At 42.6% G+C, this 15,763-nt stretch overlaps 1 protein-coding gene across 4 annotated transcripts in view; it reads right to left on the bottom strand.

The window, feature by feature from the left end:
• The window catches only part of GRIK1 (glutamate ionotropic receptor kainate type subunit 1), a 574,449-nt gene that overhangs the window by 343,046 nt on the left and 215,640 nt on the right, over positions 1-15,763 (bottom strand). For all 4 annotated transcript variants that reach the window (XM_089659510.1, XM_089659514.1, XM_089659511.1 and 1 more), the window contains exons 2-3: positions 11,082-11,249; positions 6,008-6,265 (exon numbers count right to left, since the gene is read on the bottom strand). In XM_089659510.1, coding sequence (XP_089515636.1) covers positions 6,008-6,265; positions 11,082-11,249 — 426 coding nt within the window. The remainder of the gene's footprint in view (positions 1-6,007; positions 6,266-11,081; positions 11,250-15,763) is intronic.

Here is a 15,763-nt window from a genome sequence, read left to right as displayed (position 1 = left end):
AGAAAGCAAAAACTACCATTGGAATGGATAGAAGAATAGCCAAAATGGCAAGGACTCAGCCAACAATCAGCTCCAGGAAGATCAAAGAAGGTCTAAAGTTCCCTGTGAGTACTGTTACAATTAGAAGATGCCTATGTGAAGTCAAGCTATCTGCAAGAAGCCCCCGCAAAGTCCTACTGTTGAAAAAAAGACATGTGCTGAAGAGATTACAATTTGCCAAAGAGCACATTGACTGGCCTAAAGAGAAATGGCGCAACATTTTGTGGACTGATGAAAGTAAGATTGTTCTTTTTGGGTCTAGTGGCCGGAGACAGTTTGTCAGACGACCCCCAAACACTGAATTCAAGCCACAGTACACTGTGAAGACCGTGAAGCATGGTTGCACAAGCATCATGATATGGGGATGTTTCTCATACTACGGTGTAGGGCCTATTTATTGCATACCAGGGATCATGGATCAGTTTGAATACATCAGAATACTTGCAGAGGTCATGCTGCCTTATGCTGAAGAGGAAATGCCCTTGAAATGGGTGTTCCAACAAGACAACGACCCCAAACACACCAGTAAACATGCAACATCTTGGTTCCAGACCAACAAGATTGACGTTATGGAGTGGCCAGCCCAATCCCGGATCTTAATCCAATAGAAAACTTGTGGGGTGACATCAAAAATGCAGTTTCTGAGGCAAAACCAAGAAATAGAGAAGAACTGTGGAATGTAGTCTAATCGTCCTGGGCTGGAATACCTGTTCACAGGTGCCAGAAGTTGGTTGACTCCATGCAACACAGATGTACAGCAGTTCTCAGAAACAGTGCTTATACAACGAAATATTCATTAACTTCTTGCCGACCGCGCATAGCCAAATAACGGCTTCACCGCGGCCGGCCAGTTCTGAGTGGACGTCATATGACGTCCTCCCAGAACGCGCTCTCCTGCGCGCCCCAGGGGGCGCGCACCCGGCGATCTCCGTGATCGCTGTGTCCTACGGACACAGCTGATCACGTGATGTGGTGAAAGGCCGATCCCACCGGCCTTTTACCACATGATCAGCGGTGTCCAATGACACGCTGATCACAGGGAAATGCAAGTGCCGGTTCTCGGCTGCACTTTCCTCACGCTGTCAGATCGTGAGGAAAGTACTGCCGAGAACCGGCAGTTGTCAGAGCGGGGATCGGCACCGATCATCAGGGAACTGATGGTCAGTGCCCTGATGATCGGTGCCCAGCAGTGACACCCGCAAGTTCCGCCCAGCAGTGCGCCCACTAGCCCCGCCCACCCGTTCCCAGCAGTGCCCCCACCTGTGCCCAGCAGTGCACCCACCTGTGCCACTCTGCAGTGCCACCTACCTGTGCCCAGAAGTGCCACCTACATGTGCCCAGCAGTGCCACCCACCTGTGCCCACCCACCTGTGCCCACCAGTGCCACCCACCTGTGCCCACCAGTGCCACCCACCTGTGCCCACCCACCAGTGCTGCCCACCAGTGCCACCCACCAGTGCAGCCCAGCAGTGCTGCCAGTCAGTGCCACCAGTCAGTGCCCAGGGGTTGTGCCAGTCAGTGCCGCCAGTCAGTGCCCAGAAGTGATGCCAGTCAGTGCCGTCTATCAGTACCCATCATCAGTGTCACCTATCAGTGCCGCCTATCAGTGCTGCATATCAGTGCCGCCTATCCGTGCCCCCTAATTAGTGCTGTCTATCAGTGCCGCCTATCCGTGCCACCTCATTAGTACTGCCTATCAGTGCCCTTTAGTGCTGCCTATCAGTGCCCATCAGTGCCGCCTATCAGTGCCCATCAGTGCCGCCTCATCAACGCAAATCAGTGAAGGAGAAAAAATACCTGTTTGAAAAATTTTATAAAAGAAACAAATAAACTTTTTTTTTTTTCAAATTTTTTGCACTTTTTTTAATTTATAGCGCAAAAAGTAAAGCGCCCAGTGGCGATTAAATACCACCAAAAGAAAGCTCTATTTGTGAGAAAAAAATGATCAAAATTTCATATGGGTACAATGTTGCATGACCGCGCAATTGTCAATCAAAGTGCGGCAGCGCTGAAAGCTGAAAATTGGCCTGGTTAGGAAGGGGGTATAAGTGCCTGGTAGGCAAGTGGTTAAGTGATTCAAAGGAAAGCAAAATATTCAAACATTTTTCAGTTTATATAGTGAATGTTTGAGTTTGTAAAGAAGAATACAAACACTGCTGTTTTTTTAACAGTCTAATATTCACTTTCTTCAATTTTTTTTAGAGGAACAACACAAATTTGATATATTTTTCTTCATGTTTTGATTTGGAATAGAATGTGTTGTGTTCCCAATGCATTTGTGTGTATGGAAATAAAAGCTATTAGAAGGATTTTGAGCTTTATTCACTTTTTCAACACACTGCTATTATTTTGAACACAACTGTATATTTCTTTAAACATAGTTCAATATCATTTTTATATGGAGTAGAGTCACAGCCAGGATTTTATCTAGAGGTGGGGTCAACCCGAACATTTAGTCTAAAAACTGTGACTGTGAAAGCTTGCTTATAGAAGATTTATATTTGCCTCCCTTTTAGCGTCACTTTTTCAGATTGAGTTTTGGGATGAGAATACATGTTGTTAGTTGATGTTAATTGCCTGACATCATACATTTATGTTTTAGCTCCTGAGTGTGCCTAACAGTGTGATATAACAGAATTATAGGTTTAACAGTGATTTTAAAATATGATGTTCTGTTATTTTATACTGCTATGCACATTTTTAAGCTGGAAGATGTCCGTAATGTCAAGCAGCTCACAGTGGAGCAATTGTCAGCCTTTAAGAGACCTCTTTACTTTGATATTGTTAGTCTGTTATTCTTTCTTAGTAGCTGCTGGTAGTGGTATATATGAACTGGACATGATTACAATTATGTACTAAATATGTATAACATATAGATTGCTATCCTCTAATTCTCCTGAGGAATCAGAATTTTTAAAAAACACATCAAGATTTAAGCCCCAGTTCACACTAGACACTAAACCCACTATCTGTGCACGTTTCCTACACCACGTTCAAAACACACTTGTGGTCCGCAGCAAGTTTCAGTTAATGACACCCCAAATGCAGGTCGCAAAATGCAGTGTGTTTGCCTGCACCGGATTGCATGGTAAAAAAAATGCCATACGATCCAGTTGCAATGCATTTCCATACGTAGTGCATACAGAATGATTGGAGCCTATTCAAATGAATGGGCTCAAATTGCACTGCACTGAATTGCATGTGAATTGCACAGGAATGGGTTGTGCATTCCTGTGCAATTCATAGTCGATTCATAGTGTGAACCCAGGCTTAGTCTGACCTCATCATGATGCAACACTAGGGATGTTGGATCTACATGGAATAAGTGTGATCTATAGTATGTTGTTTGGTGGGGTACTGGAGGAGATGCTGTATACAATATGATATTGGTATTTGTACCAACATTACATTTTATGTGTGTAGTTTTTGTATTGTATTGAATTTCGAAGCCTGGTACAGGGTGCAGCAACATAACTTCCTTTTTTCAAAACGCAATAAAACCCATTTTATGAATCAGAATTGTTTTTATTGTCTTTAATAATGTAGGTACATATCTAAAGTTCTGTTTTACACAGTTTTGAAAATCATATCAGGTAGGTGACACCCCCCATTGTCCATTCACTGAATAAGTGAATTCAGACCGGTATGTGAACATGTTGGAGGAATTTGTTTTTCCACAACTTGATGAATTGGACTTAGGGGACATTTGGTTCCAACAGGACGGAGCAACGGCTCACACTTCAAGAGCATCAATGGCTGTTTTAAGGGAACACTTCCCGGAGCGCCTCATCTCAATAAGGGGCGATTTGGAGTGGCCAGCCCGATCCCCCGATTTGGCCCCTTGCGACTTTTTTTGTGGGGTTTTTTGAAATCCCACGTTTATGTAAACCATCCAAGGACCCTACAAGACCTGAAGGCCAACATCCGTGCAGAAATTGCCAACATACCCGCTGCTATGCTGGTAAGGGTCATGAAAAACGCCAGAAATCGGCTTATTCAGTGTATGGACAATGGGGGGCATCACCTACCTGATATGATTTTCAAAACTGTGTAAAACAGAACTTTAGATATGTACCTACATTATTAAAGACAATAAAAACAATTCTGATTCATAAAATGGGTTTTATTGCGTTTTGAAAAAGGTTATGTTGCCGCACCCTGTATTAAAGCGGAGTTTCACTCAATTTCATAATTACCCTCATTGTAATGTGCACCCACAGTGATTTACTTTTTGTATATTTAAATGGTGAAATTTATAAAGAAAGTACCTTTTTATTAGTCGTCCCTGTGACTTCCGGTCATGAATGCTTAGGCGACCACGTCATCAGCCGGGCCTGTTGACTCCTGGGATATCTATGTCATCAATCCCAGGAGTCTTCAGGCATCTAATGTGGTAGGATCAAGAGATTCAAGGCTCTCTGTTGATTGACAGGTTGCCATAACAATGGGGAGGGAACTTCCACTGCTGCCATTGCTCAAAAAAGTGCATTGCGCAGTGTCATTACTGCGCAGGTGTGAGATTGGGAGGTGCATGCTGTGTAGTCAGCTGCACTGAATCCCAGAAATACACAGCACTGGGCTTCAGATGTCCACATCCTCGATGGCTGCTACCTGTCTCCGAGATCAGGTAAGAGATTTCAGATTTACAAGTAACAAGTATGAAGACAGTTATGCCAATATATAAATAATAGTGTACAATTACTAAGAATCAAGGGGGTGAATAGACAGACCAGAACCCCATCAGGTCCGTCTGGCTGTTGACTGACAGTGCAGGGCCATGGGCAGGTCAATAGCAGTTTTTACGTTTGTCCACAGCTGTGTGCTGTCAATCAAAAGTAAGTCAGACCTGATGGGGAACTACACTCTCAGTCCACCATCAGGTACACAGAGGCACAAATCATTTCCCAAATATAGGCATTGTGATATTTGGGTATACACATACACATGGGTATACACATGTATCACGTTCACATTTTGAATTGCATTATGAGGGGGTTGTATCAGGGGCAGACTGACAACTCATGGGGCCCTCGGGCAATAGGGGATCATGGGGCCCCTGTGTCCTTGCCCAAACTCAAAAAAGCCTATGAAAAAGGTACCAGGGGCATCTCATGGGGCCCCCTACTAACCCCGGGCCCTCGGGCAATGCCCGAGTTTCCAAATGGTCAGTCCGCCCCTGGGTTGTATATATAGAGGGGTTGATCATAGCGCTGCACAGTGTTTTGTGATTTTGATCTTTTTTGAATTATATGAGATTCGCATATGTGCACAGCGACTCTTTTTAATTGTTATTTAACATTCACAGGGTAGATTAGAGTGGTATTTTTATTTTTCACTTTAAACATAGCAGCTCGTTTGATTGTTTTTTTGGGGGGTTTAGGTCTAGATTTACTTACCCGATCCTCCGCACTGCTAGACTGGTCCCCACAGTGACTTCTCCCCTATGCACCAGCTGCCTAAGATCCTGACGTCATCAAGACTAATGTGATGACGCTGAGGGACAGTCCAATTCTTATGCATTGGGAAGTGCCATCTGGGGAAGTGGAGGATCAGGTAAGTAGAAGCACTTCTCTTCCCTAGACTAAACAAGCTATTAAATCTTGTAGCGTTGGTGCAGCCTCACTGCAAGGGTAATTTTCAAGCATCCTGGAGTTAGGCTTTAATAAAGTAAAGGGCAGCCTAAAAGGTGCAATTATCCACAGAAGCCAATCAAACTCTATTGCTTTGCATTGACTTGTTGCTATAGTTACAGTACAGCATTGTTCAATAAACTGCCTTGTTGTAGAAGCCCACAAAGAGTGATCTTTCATATGGCAACAAAGGTATAGGGTTGGTTTTCATCAAGCTGAAAAGCAGGTTCTCCAGAGGTCATGGAGGTAAGCAGTGCCAAAATGCCAATTTATCTGTATAGCCAATGAATATGATAACGAATCCCATAGTCAGAGTTTATTAAATAAATCCAACATACCCGTGCTGTCTTCATACACAACAGTCACAGTTTTCCAGTTGTAGTGTAAGACCAGATCCAGCACAGCTCGGCTGATGGCAGCATAGTCAGGGTGAAGGTTAATAAAAAACGTGTCTTTGTTGTCCACTGACGGATGTTTCCATCGCGTTTGGATGTGGGGAACTTCTAGAGCGTTGCAGATAGACTGGACCGCACTGACCGAAGAACTGTGTGATGGTCCGAACAGTGCAGCCACACCAAGAGCCAACTGGTCACATGCTGGGGATGAAAGACAATTATTGTCAAAGTGTTTGTAAAGGTAAACTTTACATTTTTAAAAAATGACAAACATGTTATATTTACCTGCAATGGTTTTGCACAGAGTACCCCTGATCCTCCACTTCTTGGGTCCCCTGCAGGCACTTCTGGCTCCTCCCCCTTGCTGAGTGCCCCCATAGCAAGATTTCTCCTGAGCTCTGCTATGCATGTCCATTGACACACAGAGTGGGGCTCAGCCCTGCCCCGCCCCACCCCTGCTCCCTCCTCAATGTCTGTGATTGACAGCAGCGGGAGCCAATGTCTCTAAGCCAATGAGGAGGCAGAGAGCCAGGACAGCCACTGCTTTCGTGCACATAACTAGTTTGAGATCAAGCTCAGGTAAGTATTAGGAGAGGACTGGGGTGTGGCAGAGCTGCACACTGAGCGTTTTTTACCTTCATGCATAGAATGTATGATGACAAAAAACCTTCAGGCTTTACAAGCACTTTAATTACATCTGTTTATGCTTCTAAGAATACCGTTACATAGTTGGTAACATGTCCATCAAGTTAAAGTGGTTGTAAACTCTTACATATACCCAGTGAAATGACTGGCCCCAGGTGATACATAACGATGAAACAATTCCTCCTACATAAGTTGTGCCTGTTTATCTGCAGTATTCTCTTCTCTACATCTGTTTAAAGTGCTGAATATATAAAGCTTGTCTTAGCGTTTAGAAAAAAAGGGGGTGGAAAATCTGAAATTACACACTGTGAGGAGAGTTCTGAGATCTGAGTTCTGAGATCTGATTGGAGGGAGACACACCTTTGCTACACAGCTTACTGGAACAGAGCTGAGGCTGTCAATCTGCTGTAGGTCCCTCCCTGCCACCATTTTTATCTTGGTGTCAGGAAGACTTGTCATAAGTGATTAATGCATGACACTTAGTGCTCCTAACAAGTACACACTATAGAGGGATATGATTTGTACATATTTTCTGCCTGAGGTTTACAGCTACTTTAAATTGGTAGTATCCTGCTCCTGCTACTACAGAACATGTAAACTCTACACTCACGTATCTCTAATATCTCTTCAGCAGCAGCAATGCCTACATTTTCTGTTGGACAGGGCTTACCAATGGGAGGACGGGAGAACTGGGTTTTGGGGAGGCAGCTTTTGACCCTTGGGCCAATACTAATAAGATATGATGAACTGGTGAAAGGTTTGGGTGTCTTTGCCCACTTATGCATGTTCCATCTTCTCCTGCTAAGTTATATAAAATATTAAATTGATTAACAATCCACCAGGGAGTGTGTGATCTCCTTAGATGGCCGCAGGTGTGTACAAAAATCTCCCCAGAATAGTGCCCAAGGGATGTAATAAATTGCCAGGTGTTTTAGTTCTCCAGCATCTACCAAAACTTAAAATATTCCAGTGGTTCAAGGTCATTACATAATCAAGACCAATGTATGGTATATAGAAAGAGCATAGAGTAGCGCCATCTGACGTGGGAACAAGGGAGTGGATAAATAAAAGCATTTTTACTCTCCCGTAGAACAAATGAGTAGGTAATACTTGCAGTGCAGGCAGGGCAGCCATCAGAAATTGTGGAGCCCCTTACACAGCTTTAGGCCTGGGCCACTCCTGAGCCTGACCACCAATATTCCCCAGGGAGCACCCACAGGTCATCCCACAAAGGCCCATCCCAGGTCCTCCTCCTTCTCCATTCCATGTTCTCCATTCCATGTCCTCCTCATCCAGTCTCAACTCGGCCACCCCGTGTCCTCCTCATGCTATGTCACATGTCCTCTTCCTCTTCCAGTTCCATTCCCTCCAACTCATGCCCTCCTCCTTCTGCAGTCCCATCTCTTCCTGTCCCATCTCCTACATCCCATGTCCTCCTCCTCCAGTTAAACCTCCTGCATCCTATGTCCTCCTCCAGTCAAATCTCTTCCATCCCATGTCCTCCTCCAGTTAAATCTCCTCCATCCCATGTCCTCCTCCAGTCAAATCTCCTCCATCCCATGTCCTCCTCCAGGCAAATCTCCTCCATCCCACTGATAGAATTCACAAGACTGCTCTAACTGCTGATGAGAAAAGGTATTTATCAGTTTATATTTACTAAAATATTTGAATTTCCATGTTCTGTGTACTACGGAAGACTAGATATAGTGAATGCAGCGTCCTGGATTTAGCAACACTTTAACACAATGCACATTAAAGATTTGCTTGTGTAGAGATATGAGATTTTAAAGACACTCATATATACCTAAATATACAGAAAATTGCTAAAAACATTTGCATAGCTTATTGATCCATATTAAAAAACAACCAAAGCAATAATAAAAACAATCAGATTGCTGATGTCTTCACATAAATGATCACATATAGGCAGTTGTAGATGCTTTCATATAGCGAATAAGCTCTGACGTGTTTCGATTACAGTTACATAAATCTTCATCAGGGAGTCGTAATGAGTTCGTATATTCTGAAATATAGATACATATACCACATTTGGTGAAAAATGACAGTCAATAATATCAGCTGCATAGAATAAGACACTCACAATCATCAAAGAAAATGGCTAAAGTCAATGTGTTGTCCTATGCAGATCTCACAGTGTAAACTCAAAGGGACCACACATGATGCCAATATGGCTGTCTCAGCTATTGTGCAAACCAAAAGAAATATAATATACAGTTATACTATATATTCTATATATACTAAACATATACATTATATTTCTATTGTTTGTACTCTAGTTGGGATGGCCATATTGGCATCCTTTATGGTCCTTTTGAGTTTACACTGTGAGATTGATTTTAGCCATTTTCTTTAATGATTGTGAGTGTCTTCCTATTCTATACAACCAATTTTATTGATTGTTGTTTTTCAACGATTGTAATATATGTATCTATATTTTAAAAATATACCAAAGTACGACCCTCTGTTGAAGATTTATTTAATTGTAATTAAAACAATTGAGTACTGTCTGTAATACTTTTTTTATTTGCACTAACATACAATTTTGGGGACTAGCTTTCGGGAAGTGTCCCCTTCTTCAAGGTCCAAGCAGTACTATACAAATCACAAAGTTTTAGCAGAATGTTAGAAGAGATAAAAAAAAAAAAGATAGAGATAAGACACAGCAAAAGCAAAGGGGGGGAGGGGGAGGGAAAGACAACACTCACTCACACAGAGGGAGTCAAGCTTGAGCTGATAGTCATAAAACTGTTGGATAATGATTGAGGAATCCCAAGTCCAAATTAATGCCCTTATCTCGTGTGTCAAATAGAATTATCATTCTTAGTTCAAAAGTTTTTCTTTCCTGAATGGATTTGAAATTTCCTTTAAGAACTAAAATATTGAGGTCTCCCACTGTGTGGTCTGGTTGTGCGATGGTGTCCTACAGGTGTGCAGAGGTCATCTTCTTTATGTTCCTTGATGGTATGTTTGTGCAAATTCATCCTTGTTTACAACTCCTGTCCTGTTTCGCCAACATAAGATCCTTTGCTACATTTTCTGCACTGGATAAGGTACACAACATTACTGGAGGTAGAGCTGTATGATCCGGAAATATTGAAGATCCCTTTTGAGTGTCTGACACTTTTTGATGGATTGATTTGGTTGCACAGCTTGCAGCATTTCTTATTGCAGGGTTTGCTTCCATTATTTGTGACATCATAATCAGAAGGAAGTTTCCTACTGATTAGTTTATTTCTGAGGTTGGGGGGTTGCCTGAAGGCCACTATTGGGGGTTGCTGGAATATTTCTTTCAGAGTTCCATCCTCTGTTATGATGGGTTGTAAATATTTGATTATTTTTCTTATTCCTTCTAGTGCTGGGTTGTATGTGGTTACTAGAGGTACACGGTTGTTTGTTTTTTTCTCTTTGTACTGAAGTAGGTTTTCTCTTTGGATTCTCAAGGCTGTGTTTATGCTGTTGTTGATAGTTTTGTCTTTGTAACCTTTCTTATGGAAGGCATCTGCTAGTGTCCCGAGATGTTTATCTCTGTCTCTTGGGTCAGAACATACTCGGTGGTATCTAATGGCCTGACTGTGTATGATGGCACGTTTTGTGTGTTGGGGGTGGAAGCTAGAACTGTGGAGGTAGTTGCATCTGTCAATGGGTTTCCTGTATATTGAGGTGTGAAGCGTATCATTCCTGATGTTGTGATTTGTATAGTACCGCTTGGACCTTGAAGAAGGGGACACTCCCCAAAAGCTTGTCCTCAAAATTGTATGTTAGTGCAAATAAAAAAAGTATCACATCAGTACTTAATTGTTTCTGTCGCAAATGCACTAATACGGCTACAATCACCTCAAGCAAAACGGAAGATACTGTAATTGTAATTGAAATGCATCAGAGCTTATTCACTACATGAAAGCATCTACAACTGCCCAGATGTGATCAATTATAGTGGTTGAATTATGTGGAGACAACTTTAATCTGATTGTTCTTATTATTGCTTTGGCTGTTTTTTTAATATGGATCAAAAGCTTTTTACATGTTTAAACCAATTTTCTGTATATTTGGGCATATGTTGAGAGCCTTTAAAATCCTATATCTCTACACAAGCAAAACTTTACTCTATTAGTGATTTAGCACTATTGTCACATCTAGACTGGATTATATATTTATACAATGCACATTATTGTGCAACGTAACCCAAGTTAGGGTCATACATTAACGCACAATGGAATTGATAGGTCTGAAAAGGCCTGAAGAGTTAAAAAAAATAAAATTATGCGTTTGGAAATATGGTGCTGGTGAGTCTGGATATATGGAATGAACTAAAGTTTAGTGAAATTGCTCATCTTCTTTAAGTTAGACATACCTCTCCGGGAAGCTTCAAAGCTGTCAAACAAGTTGATTCTCTGGATGTCGTAGGTTAATGTAGTGTTGGGCATCAGTGTTCGGTTTCTGTTGATATTAGTGACTGCAAACTTGAAAGCTAGTTCTTCCATATTCACCGGCTCATTTTCCTGTGTCTCGAAAATTCCTCCTGTAAACCAGAGATAAAGCAGTGGTTACTGATGTGTTGGAGCTATGTTCAAAATAGCCAAAGTAAGCATGTAATGTGATAGCTATATACAGTATTTAGTCAGCTAGAAAAAAGAGCACACAGCTACTAAGATCCCCTTTACAAATCTTCAGCATTTCCAGCTGATCCAGAGAAATGAAAAGCCAATACAGCATGTCCAATTTGCCCTATAAAGATCCTGTACTTTTCTCATGGGTGAGCCTGTGGTCCTGCCCATACAGGCATATTGGTGGCCCAACCTATCTTACTTTCACTCCCCTACTGCTCCCTTTAGCCATGACCTTGAGCTTGTACAGTGCTTAGGACTTCTTCTCCACCTTCATATAACAATGTTGTCAGGGCTAGCATTTGGTGTGGGTAAACTGGGTAATTGCACAAGGACCCCAAATTTTTAAGGGTCCCCTGGAGCTGCCCCCTACCCCTCAAACCCTCTCCTGTACCCAAAGAGCTGCAGCATCTGCATCTCTAACAGACTATCTGGAACTTTAGATAGGTAGTCAAGTACACATCATTCCCAGATCCTTCCTAGAAAGGATGAACTGGAAGGTGGGAAAAAAAGTAATCACCCCCTAAAAGTTGGTCACATGACGCTGTGGGTCTTATATATTATGGACTGTAGAGTTGGAAAAAGCCCACACTGCTGTGTGGCTGACATGGTCCCCTCCAACTGGCTGCATTGGGGGGATCTCACAGCTTCCTAAAGGCTCCAGTGGTGATCCTGAAATCCACCAGTTCTGTCATGTCACAGCTAGATGTGGTAACCTAACCAGTTAGTGCCATGCCTGGACTCCAGCAGAGGATCACTGGTTGTCACTTGAAAGAGGGTAGAGGTGCCAAAATGGGTACCTGACAGTGGACACATTTCCACATCGTGCATTTCTCTCAATGAACTCGTGCAAAAAGTCTGGGCAGCTAGACTAGTGGTTTAAATCAGAAAGGTTGAAAGACCCAAAGGAACAGAGTATTGTATATATAGTGTACTCTATAAAGTGGGCATTGTCAGAGGGCCTGCAGTATTTCAGCCAAGAGGACCCAATCTGATTCTTGCCCATGACCCCAATTTTTCTAAAACTGGTTGAGTGTTGCAGTCAAATGCCATACACCAGCTCTATTTAGTGGGAGGAAGAAGAGTGAGTCATATGCTCCCAATACATGGAAATTATTTGGGGCTTATTTACTAAACCTGGAGAGTGCACAATCTGGTGCAGCTCTGCATAGGAACCAATCAGCTTCCAGGCTTTATTACCATAGTTTAACTGAACAAGCTTCAGTTAGAAGCTGATTGGCTACCATGCACAGCTGCACCAGATTCTGAGCACACTAGGTTTAGTAAATCTACCCCACAGTGTCTGTCTTCGTTCCTGGCAAAGGATAAGCAGGGGAGTGAAGGGAAGATGAGTATGTGAATGTGTTGAGACCACCATCAAAGTTAGCATGGCTAAACTTTAAAATAGGAAAATATTTATTGTTCCCTTTTACAATTGAAGAAATCCTTGTATAAGCATAGTACTGTGTATTTATTATGAACGTAAAGTGTTACTAAACCCACAACAGTAAAATCAGTCTATATATGTAGTGAAGCATGCTTGTTATACTCACTTTGGAACCTAAGGGGTTAATCCTCCACATTGCGTAAAAAGGCTATTTGATCCTATCTTCTCTGATCCTACCCTTCTCCTACTGTCCCAATCCATCTGCTAATAGAACAGAGCTTTGGGAGGGAAGCTGCACATGCAATTTTGTGTGTATTGCTAGAGAATGTTTTTATTCAGGAGAGTGCATGTGATCAGTACAGGGCCAATCAGCACTGTCCAGACAGACAGGGGGTCCTGCAGCCTCATAGGACAGTCAGGACATAATGAAAACTCCTCCTACAAGCTTTAACCAATGTTCTGCTGGACACTGATAGAAGTCACAAGACTGCTTTTAACTGCTGATGAGAAAAGGTATTTAGCAGTTTATATTTACTAACATAACTGCATTTCCATATTCTGTGTATTGTGGCAGACCAGATATAGTGCAGAGTCATGGGTTTAGTAACACTTTAACTGAGTAGCATTCTTTTCTTGTATAGATGTCATCGTGCACTAAACTGAGTATGAGTTTTAACCCTTCATCAGTCTGTTCATAAGGTTTTAGTTGATGAGGACAGCAAAGAGCGCAATATGAGCGCAGTAACAAAAAACACTTTATTGTGGAAAAGACAAATGGGAACTTATATACAGTTCCAACTTGCATGTCATACATAACCACCTCAGGTGGTAGGATCTCTGTGGAGCAAGCTACAGAGTTCAGCCTGGAGAAGGGAGCAGCACCTGCAGCTGCAAAACCAAGAGAGACCACCAGGGGCACTAGTTTAAGTGTAGCAACATGAGTGAAGGAGCACAGTACACAAAAAAGTATCAACTCCTTCACTTTTGTTGCTACATTTAGACTAGTGCCCCTGGTGGTCTTTCTTGGTTTTACAGCTGCAGGTGCTGCTCCTTCCTCCAGGCTGAACACTGTATTTTGCTCCACGGAGATCCTACCACCCAAGGCGATTGTGTATGAAGTGCAAGTTTTAACTTTTTGTATGTAAGCTGCCATTTGTCTTTTCCACAATAAACTGTTTTTAGTTACTGCACTTAGACTGCGCCCTCTGCTGTCCTTCAGACAATTCTTCAGATTCTAAAGAGGTGCTGCATAAAGGTGCTCCTGAACCAGCAAGAGTTCACCCCTGGAGTATCATTAAGGACTTATATGGACTTTATGCTAAGTTCTCACTATTATACATAGCCCTTATCACACTGAACACTAAAATCTCTTGTTTTACTATTCAAAAGGTTTTGCCAGAGGTGCAAAGTAGACACAAAAACACCACCATACAGTAACGCACGGCTAGTTCATTTTCAGCTGATGGCATCCTTATAGCAGAACTCCAACCAAAAACTGTAAGGTAAAAATGAATAGCCCATCAAAAGCTACAAAAACAAAATCAACTTTTCCTGCAATATTCACCTTTAATCCATAGCTTTCCATGGCAGTACTTTTTTGTTCTCAGTTTGTTTGCCACCATTATTCAACCCAAATGCTCTGAGCCCAGGGTGACCAGACAGTGAAAGGAGAAGCAGCACAGTGATATGCGTTTTTCTCTGTCACTCTGCTCTCTCCTCCTATCAGCATGCCACTGATTGGTTTCTTTTGCTGTTTCTTCCTCTCACGCTCTAGCTCGATTTAGAGGCTGATACCAAGTCAAAGTCAGGTATTAGCTCTACTTTAGATAATATGCTATATCACGCTATGGTCTATTCAAGTACAGTGGGAATAACCTACATAAGCAGCCAGCACAATATTGCAGGTTACAATACATAAACCTAAATACATTGCGCTGCACTTTCTGTGTATTTATATGATCTCTACTTTATTTAATAAATATTTAATAATGTGTCAATGATTGCAGAGCTGCGTTCATTTCTGTCCTTTTATTATCTGTCTAGAGTTCAGCTTTAACCGCTTGTTGCCCACCCCACAGGGGCGGACTGACCATTTGGAAACTCGGGGAGTGCCCGAGGGCCCGGGGTCAGTAGGGGGCCCCATGAGATGCCCCTGGTACCTTTTTCATAGGCTTTTTTGAGTTTGGGCAAGGACACAGGGGCCCCATGATCCCCTATTGCCCAGGGGCCCCATGAGTTGTCAGTCCGCCCCTGCCACCCACATTACATTTACCTGTACATCGCCGCCTGTTTCAGGGTTTTCAGGCAGCATGCGCTCTCCCCTTGTGGACCTGGGCTGTGACTGACCACAGCATGAGTATGTCTGCAGCTTTCAGCCAATGATTTTGCTGTATACCTGTGATTGGCTGTGGCCAATCACAGCACAGAATTTACAAACACACAGAACTCTGTACACAGGACAGTGATCTTGGTGCTTCTTCTACCTGAAATCAAATCTGTTCAGGGAGAAAAGCAGCCAGACCTGTTAATAAAAGCAGCACACATTACACTTGTTAGGGCACATAGTTAACCCCCTGATTGCTCCTTGTTGTTAACCCCTTCCCAACCAGTGTCATTATTGTATTGTACAGTATACAGTATTATCACTGATCAGTATATTACTGTCACTAGTAACATTTATTTATTTTAGGTACTTATATAGTGCTTTACATATATATTGTACACTCACATCAGTCCCTAACCCTCAAGGGGTGTACAATCTAAGGTCTCTAACTTACATCCATACATACACATACTAGGGCCAATTTAGACAGGATCCAATTCACCTACCAGCATGTCTTTGGAGTGTGGGAGGAAACCAGAGTACCTGGAGGAAACCCACGTAGGCAAAGGGAGAACATGCAAACTCCAGGCAGATGGTGTCATGGTTGGAATTTGAACTAATGACCCTAGTACTGCCAGGTGGAAGTTCTAACCATTTAGCCACTGTGCTGCCCAATGTCAGTTAGTGTCCCTCCCAGAAAAGTGTCAGTTAGTGCCAGA

This window comes from Staurois parvus, unplaced genomic scaffold, assembly GCF_062004578.1.
Source record: "Staurois parvus isolate SC_StPar_1 unplaced genomic scaffold, SC_StPar_1.0 ptg001162l, whole genome shotgun sequence".
Taxonomy (NCBI): domain Eukaryota; kingdom Metazoa; phylum Chordata; class Amphibia; order Anura; family Ranidae; genus Staurois; species Staurois parvus.
Note: the sequence above shows the minus strand (reverse complement) of the source record. Positions and strands in the feature narration are given on the sequence as shown.